The sequence below is a fragment of the Euleptes europaea genome, chromosome 8 (genome assembly GCF_029931775.1).
Source record: "Euleptes europaea isolate rEulEur1 chromosome 8, rEulEur1.hap1, whole genome shotgun sequence".
NCBI lineage: Eukaryota > Metazoa > Chordata > Lepidosauria > Squamata > Sphaerodactylidae > Euleptes > Euleptes europaea.
This window is the reverse complement of record NC_079319.1, coordinates 7,656,514-7,675,934: the sequence shown is the minus strand read 5'-3', so window position 1 is coordinate 7,675,934 and position 19,421 is coordinate 7,656,514. Positions and strand designations below refer to the sequence as shown.

The 19,421-nt window shown below is 46.3% G+C and overlaps 1 protein-coding gene across 1 annotated transcript in view; it reads right to left on the bottom strand.

The window, feature by feature from the left end:
* Positions 1-1,353: 1,353 nt before the first annotated feature.
* Positions 1,354-19,421, bottom strand: part of COL22A1 (collagen type XXII alpha 1 chain) — a 163,912-nt gene continuing 145,844 nt past the window's right edge. The window contains exons 49-63 of the mRNA XM_056854652.1: positions 18,341-18,394; positions 16,425-16,478; positions 15,918-15,971; positions 15,226-15,270; positions 15,043-15,096; positions 14,758-14,811; positions 13,872-13,925; positions 13,242-13,313; positions 13,034-13,069; positions 11,789-11,833; positions 10,776-10,955; positions 6,205-6,271; positions 5,047-5,229; positions 4,326-4,403; positions 1,354-1,645 (exon numbers count right to left, since the gene is read on the bottom strand). Of these exons, the coding sequence (XP_056710630.1) occupies positions 1,458-1,645; positions 4,326-4,403; positions 5,047-5,229; positions 6,205-6,271; positions 10,776-10,955; positions 11,789-11,833; positions 13,034-13,069; positions 13,242-13,313; positions 13,872-13,925; positions 14,758-14,811; positions 15,043-15,096; positions 15,226-15,270; positions 15,918-15,971; positions 16,425-16,478; positions 18,341-18,394 (1,218 nt within the window). The 3' untranslated portion in view covers positions 1,354-1,457. The remainder of the gene's footprint in view (positions 1,646-4,325; positions 4,404-5,046; positions 5,230-6,204; positions 6,272-10,775; positions 10,956-11,788; positions 11,834-13,033; positions 13,070-13,241; positions 13,314-13,871; positions 13,926-14,757; positions 14,812-15,042; positions 15,097-15,225; positions 15,271-15,917; positions 15,972-16,424; positions 16,479-18,340; positions 18,395-19,421) is intronic.

Genomic DNA, 19,421 nt, shown 5'->3' with positions numbered 1-19,421 from the left:
CTAGGGTTGAATAAATATACCCCTTTTTGCTTCTATTTCCAAAACTGATTGTCAATTGTTTCAGTCCACCCATTTTCACTGTGGGTATCGATGATTCATGCGTTTATGCGCAAAATGTATGCCAATTATACATATCATGTAGCAAGCTGAGTAGCATGGGGGGAGCATACATTTTACAGGAAACGTTCCGCACAAGGAAGAAGAAACACTTCAAATGGAAAAATGAGAGCCAAGATTCAGGGGTTCAATATGCACAAAGAAGAAGCAAAATAAAAACGGAGATCGGTGAACTGGATGGACAACCTGGCAAATGCCGCATCCTAGCCTTCTTCCATCTGGGAAAAGAAGCACTACGACTGAAAGAAGAAGAGCCGGGGCTCAGTGGTAGAGCATCTGCTTTACCTACAAAAGATCTCAAGTTCAATCTCCATCATCTCCTGCTGAAAGGATAAGATCGCAGGTGACATGAATGACCTCCTCCTGACACCCTGGAGAGCCACTGCCTATCAGAGCAGACAATGCTGACCTTGATAGACCAATTGCCAGATGCATTAAAAGGCAGCTGCATGTGAAAGCTCCTTTTAGAAGGGGATGTGGCTTAGTGACAGAGCACCTGCTTGGCATGCAGGTCCCAGGATCAATCCCCAGCATCTCCAGCTAGAAGGATCAAATAGCGGGGGGATGTAAAAAAAACCTTGACCTGAAATAGGGTTGCCAGGTCCCTCTTCATCACTGGCGGGAGATTTTGGGGGCAGCCTAAGGATTGTTTCAGGGGTTTGGAGGGGTTTGGAGAGGGGAGGGACTTCAATACCATAGAGTCCAATTGCCAAAGCGGCCATTTTCCCCAGGTGGATTGACCTCTATCGACTGGAGATCAGTTGTAAAAGCAGGAGGTCTCCAGCTACCACCTGGTGGCTGGCAACCCTAACCTGAGACCCTCTGGAGATCTACATCCAGTATACAAGATGTCAGTGTAAAGCAGTTTTGTGTATGCTTGAGTGGAACAGAGGAAGGGTTCAAGCACCCCTCCACTCTCTTCCAAATTATTGTCTCTTTTTAAATGTTTCAATGTTCCAAAAAGAAAAGAAAAAAGAAAATCAGCAGCCAACATTTCTTGTTTTCCACTCTAACTTAGATTTTGTCTATATGAGCGCTATGCTTCATTGTGTACTTTTATATTAAAAAAATCTTTTTTTAAAAAAATTTAAACGTGCCCTGATAGTACAGAAAAGAACCACAAAAAGGGTCACTTATTGCCTCATAAAAGAATAACAATTAATTGATTCCTATTTGTAATAAAACCTGACCGACCGGCAGCATTGGATGATTTTGAGAATCCAAAAAGGCCTCGTGCAAAGAAACAGGAGCGAAACAGGCTTGAACCCCTGATTTCCTTGTTGAATTCAAGTTTCACAATTAGGTCCATCAGAAGTCCCTGGAAGAGGGGAGGTTGCCTTTTAGGGGCCTTTGACGTTGCTGGGCCTGGCGGCCAGGCTTGCATAGTAAGCGCACTGAGATGGGTCACATTGTCCGTTGGTTCCTGGAGGCCCCTGGGGTCCCATCAGGCCAGGGAGACCCACTTCACCCTGCGGGCCCGGGGTTCCTGGCAGCCCATCTTTGGCATACCCTGGTTCACCTGGGACACCTAAGGAATAAAGCATTGTGGGTAAATTGTTACTGTCGTCAGCTGATTCATTTTCGTTTATATAGCATCATCAGCGAGCTTGGTGTTTTGCAGAAAACAAGTCCCTTCCCTCAAGCATCTTGCAATCTAAAATTTGACAAATAGGAACGTGAGAACATAAGATCTTGCTGGATGAGACCAAGGGCCCATCAAACGCAGCATTTGGTCAGCACAGTGGCTGACCTGCTGCCTCTAGGAATCCCACCAGCATAAGGTGGCCAGGTGCCCCCTCACCACCAGAGGGAGCTTCATTGTGGTGAGGATGGGGAGGGGTGATCGGCCCAATAATGTCGCTTCCGGGGTAAATGGGGACGCTCTAGCACACTCCTCGAGATTTTTTGGAGGAATGTGCTAGAGCATCCCCGTTAACCCCAGAAGTGATGTTATTGTGCTGATCACCCCTCCTCCATGGTTTCCATAGTTTTTGGAAGAATGTGCTAGAGAGTCCTCATCACTTCCAGGGTAAACATGGAAGTAACGTAAATTGCCCCCCCCCCTTTCGGGTGGCATGTTCCCGCCTGCTGGCCATCTGAGAAACAGCGGGCAACCTCCTTAATTGGTAGGCAATTGCCCACTATTACCTGGTTTCTGGCAACCCTACAAGAGCAGGATGACTGCAACAGCCCACCCATGCTCCCCAGCTACTGATATAAAGAGGCATACTGCCTCTGGTTCTGGAGGGAAGAGACATCCATCATGGCTAGTAGCCACTGGTACTCCCGGCTTCCATGAATTTGTCCACTCCCCTTTTAAAGCCTTCCAAACGGACGACCATCCCCTCATCCTCTAGTCTCTCTAATCCAGAGATCAGCTGGAAATCTGGGAGATCTCCATGTCCCACCTGGAGGCTGGCAACCCTATATTGCCACACGGGTCAACACCACTAGAGCTTTCTCTGTTGTGACTTCCTCTCTGTGGAAGTGTTTGCTGGAAGGAGGACACAGAGCCCTTTCCCAGAAGTCATTCTGCAGAGCATAATATTCTACAGGCTTTGAACAATGCCTGGTACTGCGGCTTTCCAGGTCTGTTATAATTAGTGATATTGCCTCGAGATTTTATGGACTGGGCGTTTGTTTAATGTCTGATATAAAATTTAAAGTAGGCAATAAAGCTCTTGTACCAGGGAACCAGATAATAATTCTGTTGATAACAATTATCCTAATAGGTTTGTCAGCTCCGGGTTGGGAAATACCTGCAGATTTTGGGGGGCAGAAGCCTAAGGAGGGCGGAGTTTGGAGAGGGGAGGGGCTTAATTGTGTCAAACCATTAAGCCTTAAATTAGTGATTGTAGCGTAAGGCATTGAGCTAATTTGGCATTAGTAAGGCTGACGAAGCCACAGCAAAACGCCTGGGAATCTAGGCTGCACGTACCTGGCTATCTTTGTTTGTTTCCCCGGTTATCAGTTGTTTTACACTGCGTCATTGCCATAGGAGACTTCCACTCTGCTCCCCCTCTACCGGCAGGAGCTTGGCAACTGCAGTGGGCAGGCACACCTTTTCCCGACCTACTACGTGATTGAGCAGCACCTTCTTGTCTCCCGCCGGGAGCTTGACTTCTCATCTCCCTTCTTGGCTCCTGACGGTTCCCAGCTGCGGGACTTACAGAGCATGTCAGCAGCCGCTTTTGGAGCCTACCCCATTCTGGCTCACTAAGACTCTTCACTCGCAGCTGGACTGCATGCCGCATTGAATGAGTATCGTTCTCATTTTTGTATCGGGGATTACTTTGCCTATATGTTTTAGTTCATACAGAGTTTTTGCACAATTGTTCTGCTTTGTGTTCGTTAATTGATTTTGTTTGTATTTTTTCGTTGTTTCATTAGATCATTAGAGTGTTAGCTAGCTTTATCTTTAGGTGTTTAGACTGATATTCCTGAGCCTACGTGCTGTTCTTCTGCATTACCACCTGGAGGATGGCAACCCTGGTTAGTATACTAACCAGTATTTGTTGATTTCCACCAGTAGCTTGGTGAGTGTTAATTTCTCATGAAAGGGGAAGCAAGAGTTGACAGTCCAGGGAACTGATTGTGACAGCCTACAAATGCTCATCTGCTTAAACAAAATTTCCTGTATGGTCCCAGATATCCCAAATCTTCATCAGTTCTTCTGTATTCAAGTCCAGTAGCACCTTAGAGACCAACAAGATTTTCAGGGTTTGAGCTGTTAAGAGTCAGAGCTCCCTTTGACTCTTGAAAGCTCAAAGCCCCAAGGTGCTACTGGACTTGAATCTAGCTCTTCTACTGCAGACCAACATGGCTATCCTCTGAATCAATTCTCCTATTCGTAGAATCATACAGTTGGAAGGGACCACCAGGGTCATCTAGTCCAACCCCCTGCACAATGCAGGAAATTCACAACTACCTCCCCACCACATCCCCAGTGACCCCCTCCTCCATGCACAGAAGATGGCCAAGTTGCCCTCCCTCTCATGATCTGCCTAAGGTCATAGAATCAGCATTGCTGACAGATGGCCATCTAGCCTCTGCTTAAAAACCTCCAGGGAAGGAGAGCCCACCACCTCCCAAGGAAGCCTGATCCACTGAGGAACTGCTCTAACTGTTACAAAATTCTTCCTAATGTCTAGACGGAGTTCCCCTTTCAAGTTCAAGTTCCCCTTTGCTAAAGACAAACCAACACCAACCTGGAATTCCTGGGGGACCTGTTTCACCTCGCTGACCAACACCAGTTTCTCCTTTTTCTCCTTTGTCTCCTCTTTCACCTGGTAGAAGTGGGGAGAAACAGGATTAGGTACTCTCCTGAGGTTAACCTGAGGGGAGTACTCAGATTGACTTTTATTTATTTACTTTGCAAAATTTCTATCTCGCTTTTCTGCTCTTACAAGGGCCACCGAGGTAAATAACAAATTAATACTTGCATAATAAAACCACATTTTAAAACCACTGAAACCAACCCTCTCCCAAAAAAACCCAACAACAATCCACACCATTAAAACAATTCAAATCAGAGCTAAAATACATACAAAGACATAAAACTACTAAAAAAGAAGGAGGGATCACTGAGGAAATGCTAGTTAGTTAAGTTCTAAATGCACATCCTGAATAAAAACAGTGTTGCACTTACCTGTAACTGTTGTTCGTTGAGTTGTCTTCTGTGCAGGCACACATGGGAACTGTGCATGCGCAGGCCAGCCATGGCACATGTGCAATTCCCATGTGGGACTGCACAGAAGCCACGAAGACGAACAACTTGTTCTATTCCTATTGACCCAGATTTAGCATGTCGGTAGGTCATCATTCCACATTGCACAAGTTCTTCATAGCTCAGAATGTTGAAAAACCCAGAGACAGAACGTTCCAGATCTCTGATCAGTTGCTGCTTGCCCTGCTTCAAAGCTGACTCACCTTTCTGTCCTGGGGGTCCTGATGGCCCTTCCAAGCCAGGCTGTCCTGGCCTGCCAGGTTCTCCTGGAGGACCCAGTCGGCCTGGGGGACCTTCTTTACCAGGTGACCCTGGAGGTCCTGGTCTACCTTGAGGTGCTTTGATGTTGGCTGGCTGCATCTGACTTATGAGGTAGGGCAGTCTAGCTGCAAAAAGAACAAAAACAAAATAGAGAAGGCTACCAAAAGAGGGAAACCTTAAGTTGCAAGCAGAAACACTAGTGCAGGCTGCTATAGTGACCATCTCTCTTTTGGCACGCCTCTTTTCCTCCCTCCATCCTTCCAATCCCTTTATCATGACTAGGCTTCAGCTTTTCTTGGTGTGGAATTTGGGTTCCATGGTCTTAAAAAAAATTTTTCCCCAAAATGGAGTAGAAGGAGAAGAATAAAAAGAATAAAACTTGAGTCTCAAAGTGGCTCACAATCATCTTCCCTTCCTCTCCCCACACCTTGTGAGGTAGGTGGGGCTGAGATATTTCTGAAAGAACTGTGACTAGCCCAAGGTCACCCATCTGGCTTCATGTGTAGGAGTGGGGAAACCAACCTGGTTCACCAGGTTAGAGTCTGCCGCTCATGAGGAGTGAGGAATCAATCCTGGTTCTCCAGACTAGAGTCCACCGCTCTTAACCACTATACCACACTGGCTCTCCACACAACCTTGCTTATATCTGATACAAATAGGAGAAGGACAGTGGGTTGGATCCAGCCAGCTTTTTCACTCAGTCTTTCCCAATTCAACCCCTTTCCTCAATCTCCATCCTATATGACCCTTGTTCATGAAGGTCCCATGAAGCCCATGATAGCCTTTTCTTGGTAGTCAAAGATTGGCATTCCTTTCTCAACGGCTGAATAGTTGGTTGGCTCGAACCCCCTGTTGCATGAGATCTGGTTCTGCCCATGAGCCTAAAGGATTTTTCAAATAAGTATTCTAGGAACAGCATAAACCTTAGTCAGCTACAAGGATTAGATACATGACATTTTAAAAAAAGAAAGTGGAAATTCTCTAGGAAGCTGAATTCACCACTTATTGCCACATCCTGTGTTTGTAGGGCTGTCAACCTTCAGACTACATAAATTGCTTATTGGGTAATGTTAGTCTCTTTACGGGCTCACAGATCTTACCATCCAGTTGCTTTCCTAACTCTTCTTGAATGAGTCTTCGCAGCGTTTCAAGTGATGGAGGATCCCCCTGGGGGGAAAGGAAAACTATTTTGACATTCCATTTACAGTTGAGGGTAATATTAGTACAACAAAAGAGATAGATGGAGTAGACTTAGCAATATTTAAGGTTAGGTGGGCCCTGACCTGGATGGCCCAGGCTAGCCTGCTCCTCATATGTCAGAAGCTAAGCAGGGTCAACTCTGGTTACGACTTGGATGGGAGACCATCAAGGAAGGCCAGAGTCATTATGCAGGGGAAGGCGATGGCAAACCACCTCTGTTTGTCTTTTGCCATGAAAACATGCTGCGACTTGACTGCATTTTACACTCACACAAAGTCAGGCATGAATGGAAGAAGTGAAGAATCATAAATCATTTATTCAGGGGAAGTTTGTGTTTGGTTTGCTGCACAGTTTTCTGATCCGAATTCTCAAACATATGCATGAGGGCTCCTCCCTACAAGAAGTTCCAGCCGGAGTACCGTGTGATTAATTATGCATCCCCAGTGAATCACAGAGTTTCTGAGTCCCTCCCCCTTAAAACGCAGCCTTGTTGCAGTTTACTTGGAGGGGGCAGGCCAGCTCTTAAAGGGACTGCTCCCTGTCTTTGTGTGGGCTTTTGCAGAGCTGGGTATTCCTCCCCTCCTTTTTTCAACAGCTCCCTGCCACGAGCTGCCTTCTAGCCTCTCTTAAGTTGGTGTCTTCCTGCATATTTCATGAAGGTTTCACTCCCTCTTTTGTGCTTCGCTTTGAGGGAAGGGGTTGGATGGGAGGGACAGACATGTGGGAGGGAGAAGCCAGACTGGGAGTGAGGAGAGAAACCCGAAGTTAGGAGTATGCATGAAAGTGGAAGGGATTTGCCTCGCTCTAAGCCTCGAAGCAGAATTTAAATTCATTATAAACAGAATCCCAGAACTGCCGGGAATGAACGAGGTGGGAGCGAAGTGACTTTTAAGGGTTGGTAAAATCATGAATAATGCAAAGGAAGCCTCAAAGCAGTCCAGCAGTGATCAGGAGCTAAATTACCCCTGCATAAATGGCTAAAGAGTTAATTGAATCACACTAGGAAACAAATGAAAATGGACTCTGCATCAGACAAAAACAAAGAACATGAGCAAAGATAGTTCTAGGTAGGCAGCTGTATTGGTCTGCTGTCAAAGAGCAAGGTTCAAGTCCAGTAGCCCTTTAAAGACCCGCAAGATTTCCATTAACCTTTCAAGAGTCAAAGCTCCCCTCGTCAAATACCAAAGCATGTCGCAGATACTTTCCAATCATCCCAAGAGTGCCCATCAGATCCACATGTATCAGTGGCACACCAGTTCTGAACAAAAATCATTGCCACATGCTTACATAATACAAAGGGACCTATACAACCTAGAAAAGAAAGTGGAGAACTGATTGACAAAAAGAGATAACTATTAAAAAAATCAAAATGGACTATTTTCAACACACACACACACACACACTGCAACAAGTTTCGCTTTGCTTTATGATTAAAACTGGCATTCTTTTAATTCTATGTTAATTGGGGGAAGGGTAAGCAGGTGCGCTAGACACTGTCTTCATTGAGAAGATGTTATTCTGAGAGCCAGAATGGTGCAGTGGTTAAGAGCGGTGGTTTGGAGCGGTGGACTCTGATCTGGAGAATTGGGTTTGATTCCCCACTCCTCCACATGAGCGGCAGACGCTAATCTAGTGAACTGAATTTGTTTTCACCACTCCTCCACACAAAGCCAGCTGGGTGACCTCCAGCTGGGTGACCTTGAGCTAGTCACCCTTTCTCAGCCCCACCTACCTCACAGGGTGTCTGTTGTGGAGAGGGGAAAGGAAGGTGATTGGCAGTGCATTCCTCAGCTTTTGGTGGATGGGGACAGCATGGCTGAAGCACCGCCGTGGCACCTCCAAAGGCGTTTCACGGTTGCCAAAAGATTTTTAAAAGCCTTTTGCCGGCTTTTTTTGTTGTTGTAAAAATGGGGCTTGTCACCCCATAGAGAATAGCGAGGCTGGGCCTGCAAAATAGCAGGCGCAGCACCGCCATTCTCAGAGCCAGCATCCAGGGCCAAAAGAGGATGCCAGAACACCCCCCCAGAACGCTGGTGTGGGAGTTTACACTGGTGGGACGCCGGTGAAAGGCCATGCCGGCATCTCGGGGTGCCGTTGCTGTGGCAGTGCCAGGGGACCAGTGTCCAGGCCTCCCCACTGGCAGTGGGGCACTTATGGCAGCATAAGTAGCCCAGATGCCAGAACAGGGGGGGGCAACCCTGGCACAGCCCCTTCCTGACCTCTTGAGGACTTTCGTCCTCAGAAGTCAGGAATGCGCTGTGAAAGCCGGTTTGATTGTTCCTTAAGTGGTAGAGAAAGTCGACAACTGTTCTTCTTCTTCATTGTTGCACACAGCCTAAATCTCCCCCCTGCTTTAATTTCAGCTGGCTAAACAGCCTGCTACCTGCTTCGAACCCTTCCTGCACATTCAAACACACACAGAGCTTTATTCTTCTGCTCTTGAGATTCGAGTTTAAAATAGGTTTTGCTGTTCTGGGACGGGAGTGGGCATGTGTGGAAATTATCCCCATATATTATCTTCCACCACATTTTCAATTTGCACACACACACACAAAAAGACTTGGGAACTGTTCAGGATAATAGATATCATTATTTTCCAATTAGCCGAAAGAACAGCAACTGCAGGTCTCCCGAAACGTTCTGCAGCTAAACAAATTATATTCGTTAGCGTAATCGTCTATTTTGCTCATATAAAAATAACTCTGGAAATGGCTCTAGAGCTCTTCTTGTTCTGTATCTTGAGGATGGCAATCACGGAACACTAGTCCGACAAAGGCATCAGAAGCACAGTTCATACCACGAATGGGAGGATGGGTTGATGTTAGTAGAGTCCCCAACTCTGTGAACTCCTGGAGATCTGGGGGATTGGAGCCTGAAGAGGCCAAGGTTTGGGGAGTGGGGAGGGGAAGGACTTCAGCAGGGATGTGATGCTACAGAGTCCACCCTACAGAGGAGCCATTTTATCCAGGGGAACTGATCTCTGTTGTCAGGAGGTCAGGTGTAATTCCAGGAGCTCTCCAGGCAACATTTGGCAAGCAGGATTTTTTTAAAGGTACCACTTAGAATCATAGAATCATAGAGTTGAAAGGGACCACCAGGGTCATCTAGTCCAACCTCCTGTACAATGCAGGAAATTCACAACTACCTCCCCCACACCCCCAGGGACCCCTACTCCATGCCCAGAAGATGGCCATGATGCCCTCCCTCTCATAAACTGACTGTCATAAAATCAACATTGCTGACAGATGGCCATTTGGCCTCTGCTTAAAAACCCCAGGGAAGGAGAGCTCACCACCTCCCGAGGAAGCCTGTTCCACCGAGGAACTGCTCTGTTAGAAAATTCTTCCTAATGTCTAGATGGAAAATCTTTTCATTTAATTTCAACCCGTTGGTTCTGGTCCAACCTTCTGGGGCAACAGAAAACAACTCGGCACCCTCCTCTATATGACAGCCCTTCAAGTACTTGAAGATGGTTATCATATCCCCTCTCAGTCTTCTCCTCTCCAGGCTAAACATACCCAGCTCCTTCAACCTTTCCTCATAGGACTTGGTCTCCAGACCCCTCACCATCTTTGTTGCCCTCCTCTGGACACCTTCCAGCTTGTCTACATCCTTCTTAACTGGCGATGCCCAAAACTGAACACAATACTCTAGGTCATGGACCAGCGTATAGACTCCTCCAGTGGATGAAGGAGCTGGGCACTTAGCACGGCCACCTCCAGGAGCCCCTTATGATGTGCAGGAGGAGCCCCAAGTGTTGGAGTCAGCCTGCTCACCCTGGGAAACTGCCCTGCCTTCGAACTCAGACATGGACCCTGAACCACCTCAGCCCCATCACAGGGCTCCTTTAAGTACCAGTAGCACCTTTAAGTACCAGTAGCCTCCTCTTGGAGGGGAGGGGGCCTATATCTCCACCTCATTGCAGTAGTATTTAAGGTTTCAGTTTATCCACACCTTTGCCGAAACAACATCCATGAGATACGGTCGACTCTGCTGCCTTGACTCCTGGATCATAACCTCAAGCAGGAGACCAATCCAACCACTTAGCACTGTTGGACTCACTGGCACAGATCAATCTCGACTACCTCTGACCATGGTGGTGGAAAGTTCAGTCAAGTCACAGCTGACGTATGATGACCCCACAGGGTTTTCAAGGCAAGAGATGAACCGAGGTAGTTTGCCATTGCCAGCCTCTGCGTAGCAACCCTAGACTTCCTTGGTGGTCTTCTATCCAAGTACTAACCAGAACTGATCCTGCTTAGCTTCCAAGATCTGACAAGATCAGCCTAGCCTGGGCCATTCAGGTCAGGGCACCCCTGACCATACGGGACCACAAACAAGGATAAGCTGTGATGCTGTAAATTGCTTTGAAAACATATACGTTTGGCTAGCTTATACAAGAGATTCAACCTTCAACCAAGTGTGTTTTTTAAAACTTTATTCTCCCCTATTTCAGTTGAGCTGTACTTACCCTAGGTCCAGGAAATCCTGGTTGTCCTGGAGCACCTGGGGGTCCAGTCTGTCCGGTATCCCCTGATGGTCCTGGTGGACCCATTAACCCTAAGTGCCCTTTACGACCAGGAATGCCAGGATCACCGGCTGAGCCCTTCTCTCCCGGTGGACCCTTTTCACCTTTGTTGCCAGGATCCCCCTGTTGGGCAAAGTCAGGCCATAGATTAAAATGGAGCTTAGTAAACAGAGTGTCATACAAAGCGTGTCAGATTGAGCAATGAGGTCACCATCCTTTTCTGGCAAAATTCCTAACTGAACTTTCTTAGATGGGGGACAGACAGATTTCAAACACAGAGATGCAACAAGAACACAGCTGAAGCTGCCCCATGCTGCATCAGACCCTTAGGTCCACCAAACTCACCATCAGGACTGGATCTACATTTTTTGAAGGGTGTCAAAAGTACAAATTGACGCCCCTGTATATTATATACATATTATTCCTTTATATAATCTGCTGCTGTTGCCCCCCACCCACGGTGTGCTGTCTGGGGCAGGCGCTCCCCTTGTTCCCTCCCTAGATTCGGCCCTGCTCACCATTGTTTCCTCTTAACATAGTTTCAGAGGGTAGCCATATTGGTCTGCAGCAGAAGAGATTGATTCGAGTCTAGCAACACCTCGGAGACCACCAAGATTTTAGGGGTATAAGCTTTTGAGAGTATCTGACAAAGGGAGCTTTGACTCTTGAAAGCTTATACCCTAAAAATCTGACTGAAAATGGCTCTTCGGGGTCTCAAGTAGAGAAAGGACTTTCCCCATCCCAACATATGCTACCTGAGATTCTCTCCACGGAGATGACAGGGATAGAACTTCTCCTTCCTACTTAATGTTTTGACTGTTTCAGTGTTTTGTCTTCGTTTTCGCTCTGGTTTTAAATGTTGTAATGTTGTCCGCACTAGCCAGTGTGCTAGTGACACTTCTCAACTCTTTAACTCCAATGTTATACATTGACTTTAAGGACGGTTCCTGACTTACCCGGTCACCTTTGCCTCCAAGCTCCCCTGGTTTGCCTGGAGTGCCCTGGAAGGAAATGACAAATCAAAGGCAGGAAGAGACAATTATATAACTAACTAAGAGAGGATGGGATTGCTTCTTTACTCTTGTTAAAAATAAAGTGGAACATTACAGAAAGCTGCATTATGTATCAAGCCAAGGACTAATGCAGACAAACCACTGGAGCATCACAGATCTCTCTCAACATTCAGTATTACTATCATCCAGTTTGCAACATGTCCTTTTTGATGCAGGGAACTAATGACAAACTGCACTGTTATGCATGCAACTTGAGGAGGAGGTGTTGGTTTTACACCCCACTTTTCTCTACCATTAAGGAATCTCAAAGTGGCTTACAATCACCTTCCCTTCCTCTCCCCACAACAGACACCCTGTGAGGTAGGTGGGGCTGAGAGAGTTTGAAGAGAACTGTGACTAGCCCAAGGTTTCATGTGAAGAAGTGAGGAAACAAACCCGGTTCTCAAGATTAGAGTCCTCCACTCCTAACCACTACACCAAGCTGGCTGCAAATGTAGATTTCAGGCAGGCCAATTCATATGCTGCATGCATAACATGTCTTTCTGTTAATATACTTGGAACAGCCAACAAAAATCCACGTTGCATCAATATAAAACCAATAAAAACTAGAAATCCTGATTTTTGCAACAGTGTCCAATTTGTTTTTGTTTCACACATGAGAAATCTTATTTATTTACTTCATCTATATCCCACCCCTCTCCCCAATGGGGACTCAAAGCAGCCTGCTTTATTTTCCCATCCTCCATTATATCCTTACAATTACCCTGTGAAATAGGTTAATATATGACTGGCCCAAGATCACCCAGCGAGCTTCCTGGGTCCTCAGATTCTAGTCTGACACTCTAACCACTACACCATGCTGGCTGTCAGCCATGATACCATAAAAAGTATCTTTTGCCAATCCAGAGCTCTGTGATCTCAGCAGTACTTTATGATCATTCACAATATACTGAATTTGATGATGATCAGAAATTTTAGAACTGTTTTTTGAAGCCCCACCTGGAGGTTAGCAACCCTAGGAACATCCATTGACCATTAGAAACAGTGGTACATTCAACTTGTCATTTCCTTTTTCTTAAATAACTTTGGAGGGGCTGGCACAGATTACTCTGGCCTTCTTGACACCCTTAATGGAACTGTGTGAATGACACACATGGGCAGCTTTAATCAAGATGCTAAAATACTTACTTCTTTCCCCTGAAGTCCCTTTTCACCAGGTTCTCCCTAGGACAAAAAAAAGCAACAGGGTAAAACTATTTCTGATCGCTACCCGCGCTTGTGAAATTCCTTTGGGACACTGGTTTCTTGCCCTCTCCTTGACATCATCCCAACAGACACCCTAGAAGACAAATGCAGCCTCGTTCCTAGTTCTGTCTATCATCAACTGGCTACTTACGGGAGGTCCCCGCGGCCCCATGAATCCAGGGAGTCCTGGGCTGCCCGTTTCGCCCTTGCTTCCTTTCGGGCCCTTGGAATAGAAAAGGAAGGAGATGCTAGGGTACATTCATGTAAAAGAAGCATTCAAGAAAACTCAGTGTACTAATGGCACAAACTATCAGGGATCACCACTTGCGATGTTGCATATGTTTTCTGCAAGTCCTGAGAGGCCATCTGAAGATGCAGAAATAAGAAAGAGCTCTTTGTTGGTCTTCTTAATGTTCCCCTTTCTTGGATTCTTGTCAAGGAAGCTTGATTCCAATAGACAGGTGTTGGATTCCATCTCCTTGGTGTGACCTCTTTCATTTCCCAGCAGTCCCCATGTCAGGTGGACTAACGCCTGCCCCCTCCCATTTCTTGTAACAGACACCTGCCAGGTCCACTTTCCATCTGCATGATGCTGTCATCCAGTGGTACATTTCTCCTGTAGAAAGCGATCAGCCAGTGCAGAATTAAATATATCCCATGGTTGAGACACACCACTGTTTCCTCTCCACTTGGTAATAAATCATGGTCTGTCCTGGTCAATAGCTTCTGCTGCTCATCTTGTGCACATGTGACAGACAGAGAGGATGAGGAAAGTACTTACTGGGTTACCTGGAGGGCCACTTTCCCCTGAAGGACCGGGTGATCCATTCTTGCCCTGGAAGAAGAAGAGATGGTTTTTATAGGCTGACTTTCTCTACCACTTAAGGAAGACTCAAACCAGCTTGCAATCACCTTCCCTTCCCCTCCCCACAACAGACACACTGTGAGGTACATGGGGCTAAGAAAACTGTGACTGGCCCAAGGTCACCCAGCTGCCTTCATGTGGAAGAGTGGGAAATCAAATCCGGCTCTCCAGATCAGACTCCACCGCTTGAAACCCCCACTCTTAACCACTACACCACGCTGGCATGGGATGGTGGAAGAAAATCAGAACTCAATCTACAATACCATGACTACATCAGGCTGGCTGGCTGTTACTTTAGCAAAAGTGCCAATGGGAGGGGCCTAGATCGTTATTAAAAACTTGATGGAGAACTGATAAATGCTGCTGATTCCTAGGTTTCATCCCCAGCATTTCCTGCTAAAAGGATCAGGTGGTAGGTGGTATGTAGGGTTGCCAACATCCAGGTGGTGGCTGGAGATCTCCTAAGTTTACAACTGATCTGCAGGCAACAGAGATCAGTTCCCCTGGAGAAAATGGCCGCTTTTGCAATTGGACTCTATGGCATTGAAGTCCCTCCCCTCCCCAAACTCCTTCCTCCTCAGGCTCCACCCCCAAAATCTCCAGGTATTTCCCAACTTGGAGCTGGCAACCCTAGTGGTATGAAAGACATCTACCCTTAGGGTTGCCAGGTCCCCTCTGGCCACTGGGTGGGGATGGAGGGGGGTAGGGTTGCCAAATCCAGGTTGGGAAACTCCTGAATTGCTCAACACGAGGGAGCTGTTTCGGGCCTTTTATGGACAATTTGTGAGAAGAGATGACTCACCGACAGCCCTCTGAGCCCCCGTGGGCCAGGAGGCCCAACAGGGCCAGGATCTCCCTGGAATACAAAGGGAAAAACACTTAATGAACATTACAGGGAAAGAAATTCAACTGCCTGTGGTTCATAAGGTGATCTTATGACTAAGAATACAAGAAAATTAGTAGGAAAATTCTGTACATTAGTCTTTTTTTAAAAATGTTTGAGTTTGTGCAAAAGTTCATGGAGCCCTAAAGCATATCAAAAAGTATTTTGTTTGGGGTCTGTCCACCCCCAGAGAGTAACACTTACATCTTTTCCTGGTTGTCCTTCACGGCCTGGAGGGCCTGCTGGGCCTGCCTCTCCCTGTAATAGCAGGAAAAGAAGAGGAACATGGAGCTCAAAGCAAACACAATGCTTACTAAGTAAACATGTATGATGTGATTTGGACTTCTAATGATAGACTCAGTATGGGGATCTATGCACATTACTTACCCTTGAGCCAGGGGCCCCTGCATCTCCTCTGGGTCCTTTAAAACCCTGAAATGTGAGACAGGAAATTGGTCAGGACCCTTCCTCTAGCTTTGCAGAACGTACAAAAGATCATTTTGATCTTCCTCCTTAGGCCCACTAAATCTGAGGAACGATTCTCTAGCTCAGAGATTCCTGTCCACATGCACACACAACTCTACTGTACCACCTGTGACCCTTTGGGTTCTGAACCTTTCTGGCATTCATAAAAACATAAGGAAAGGCCATGCTGGATCAGACCAAGGTCCATCAAGTCCAGCAGTCTGTTCACACAGTGGCCAACCAGGTGCCTCTAGGAAGCCCACAAACAAGATCACTGCAGCATCATTGTCCTGCCTGTGTTCCACAGCACCTAATAGAATAGGCATGTTCCTCAGATCCTGGAGAGAATAGGTGTGCATCATGACTAGTATTCATTTTGACTAGGAGCCATGAATACCCCTCTCCTCCATGAACATGTCCACTCCCCTCTTAAAGCCTTCCAAGTTGGCAGCCATCACCACATCCTGGGGCAGGGAGTGCCACAATTTAACTACATACCACAGGAATTCTTAAGTTTCTCAACTAGAGCGTTTTGTGATAATCACAAAAGTACATCATCCAGTCTTCAGCAAAGCTTCCAATGGAAAAAGGCAGCTGCCTCTGACAAGACTTACCGGCAGCCCCCTAGATCCCTCCGGTCCTTGTAGTCCAGGCTCTCCTGGCTTACCCTGAAAGGAACCAAGGACATTTATAGATCAACAGTAAGAAGTTCTTTCTAACATGTATCTTCACTCATCTCTCTTTGCCTCATTTCCCTCAGCTGTACCACGCAAGCACAACAGAAAGCCAGAGAAATGTGGATTCGAAGGGAACAACCAAGAAGTCATTGTTTGCTGGTAGCCGTGGCACGATTATGGTAAGAGATTGACAGAAATATCAAGTGTAGCTCCACTTTTCAAATTCTCTACATGGGATGAGTGGAGAGGTAGCATATAACCCAATACAGAGCTGCCCGTAACACATTTTACAAAAAGTCATCGGTGAGTGATGTGAAATTCTGTGACATCACAGCATCTCTGCCAATGGCAATAGCTCACAGGCAACAACAAAAGAAACACCCGGTTTTGAGGCTATGATAAATGAAAGCACTAAATATGAGGAAGAAAGTAGGTTTTCCTTACTGGTTCCCCAGGAGACCCTGGCTTGCCTTCTTTGCCATCTTTTCCAGGAATGCCCTATAAGGGAAAGAAAAGAGCCAAGGAGCCCATGAATTTCCAGGATTAAATTTCCCCCCCATTTGTGGTTACGGATAAGAGTCACAAACACCATGACAGGAACAGTCGTCAAAAGCATGCAAAAAAAGAGTGTACTGACATCTTGTGGAAGGTATTTCACAGTTAGGGCAATTGTAGAGAATGAGGAAGGCTTCACAATATCCCAGCGCTGTGTGAAATAGCAAGCCTGTCAGCTACTGGAATGAGCAAAGCCCCCAGGCCTCATGTTGGCCAAACTGTTTTGTGTTCCCTAGTATGTGCAAGGAGAGATGAACACATCGTGCAGAAGACTTACTCCAGGGTTTTCTTTTAGTCTGCAGGCACCTTTGAAATTCTGACACAGGCTGGGGGGCAGCCACAAAATGACAGCTGCAGGAGGCAGAGCCAACCACAAAATGGCTGCCATAGGAGGTGGAGCCACACACACAGAAGAAGCCCAAATGCTGGGGAGAAGAGGGGTAATTTAAAAATACACTGGGAAAGAGAGGTGAAAGAGAATAAATGAACACCGTGATGGCAGCTGTCACTGAAACAATGCTATTTTAATTTGCTCAGCCAATTTGTTCTCCACTGGCCAATTGAAATCCCTACTGGGCAAAAGCCCCGCTGGTTCCATCCACTTTCTAAAAACACCTGGTGGGTGCCAAGAAAGGTGTTGGCAGGAGCCGTGGCGCCCACGGGCACGTCATTGGCAAGCCCTGCCTTTTACCTTTACAACTATCTTCAAATACTTGAAGGGCTATCATAGAGAGGGTGATGCAGAGTTGTTTTCTGTTGCCCCGGAAGGTCGGACCAGAACCAACAGATTGAAATTAAATCAAAAGAGTTTCCGTCTAAACATTAGGAAGAACTTTCTGACAGTTAGAGCGGTTCCTCAGTGGAACAGGCTTCCTCAGGAGGTGGTGAGCTCTCCTTCCCTGGAGATTTTTAAGCAGAGTCTAGATGGCCATCTGTCTTCAATGCTGATTCTGTGAACTTGGGCAGATCATGAGAGGGAGGGCAGGAAGGGTTGCATCAGTGTTTGGCTCTCATGGCCCTTTCTTACATGCCCAGGATAATGCTGATCACCACTTTGGGGTCAGGATGCAATTTTCCTCCTGGCCAGATTGGCCAGGGATCTTGGAGGGGTTTTGTTGCCATCTTCTGGGCATGGAGTTGGGGTTGCTAGGGGTGTGTGGGGGAGGTAGTTGTGAATTTCCTGCATTGTGCAGGGGGTTGAACTAGATGACCCTGGTGGTCCCTTCCAACTCTATGATTCTACTGTTTTTTCTTCTTCATATTATCTTCCTGGACAAGTCAGAGTTGGGTTTCTTTTAAATAGACTGGATCACACAGTTCAGATTGGAAGATCTTTCCTTTGATTTTCATGCCTGCCTATTCAAGTCAGGAGAATTGCCCACAGATTCAAAAAATTGGTGCAGAGCAATTGCTTTTTTACTGACAGAATGGAGTAGGAATGGGATTTCAAGTCATCCAAATGCTTCCCTTGACTGAAATATGCCTGTATCTCTGTACCCAGCTAAAACCTTTCCATAAGGTTTAGAAATACTGTAGCACATTTACATATCCAGCATGGATTTTAAAATTTCGTAATAATGGGTTAGACGCAACCAGCTTTTCTGCCACTGTGAAAAAGAAAAATGTGGTTTCCCTTTGACTACCCAAAAAAGCTCTGCTGGGGTTCATGTAACCTGTGTGTACCAAAGTCATATGTGATGCAGGCTACAGAATGGAAGGAGATTGTCTGAGATTGCATGAAAAAGCTGGTTAGATCCAATGACTGGCATCATTTTTGAAACAAACAAATGATATTTAATACTCACCAGGAGTCCAGGCAATCCCGGAGGGCCCTGAGGTCCAGAGGGGCCTTCTTTACCCTGCCAAAGAGCTATAGTTATGGCTATGTTCTCACAAGCTGTCCAGACAGAGATATCCTCTCAAGACATATGGGTGAGGTACGAAAATATCGCAGAAGATACAAAACTTGTCTGGGATAAAAGGATCCTGAGAACTGAGTAGGCTACAACGTTTGATCAGCACAATGGTCTGAAAACCCCCTTTTCAAACTGATTCATTTGTCCAAGAATCCCTATCCATTGAATTATTGGGTGTTACCAAGAAAAGTATTCTCTGGATTTCCTTCAAAGAGCTCATGATACATAGTACTACTATGGAGGCAGGCAGATTGATGGTATGGTGAAATTGAGAATGTGTGTGCAATTTTGGTCACTTTATATCAAAAGAAGAAAAAAAGTTGGTTTTTATACCCCGCTTTTCTCTTCCTTAAAGGAGTCTCAAAGCGGCTTACAATTACCTTCCCTTCCCCTCCCCTCCCCATAACAGGCACCTTGGAGGTAGGTGGGGCTGAGAGAGTTTAGAGAGAACTGTGACTAGCCCAAGGTCACCCAACAGGCTTCATGTTGAGGAGTGGGGAATCAAACCCAGTTCTCCAGATCAGAGTCCACCCCTCTTAACCACTACTCCATGCTGGGTGTAGGGAAGGGACGGGAGCATGGTATAGCCTGAACTTGTCAGATCTTGGAAGCTCAACTGGGTTGGTACTTGGGTGGGAAACCACCAAAGAAGTGAGATCACTAAGGAAGTCTCTGAAGAGGAACCAAATGAAGATGATGGGGGGTTAGATTCAGTTGATTCAGGAGAGACAGTAGATTTAGGACTTCTTCACTCTAAGAGTGATTGGCTCGTGGAATTCCTTGCATAGTGTGTGCTGATAACCACTAGCTTAGTTGGCTTTAAAAGGGGATTAGATAAATTCATACAGGATAGGTCCATCAATGGCTATTCTCCACAATGGTTAAACAGACCCTCCACGTTCAGAAGCAGAAACAACAGAGCAAGGCTTTGGCCTCTCTGCCCTGCTTACAAGGATATCTAGTGTGCCAT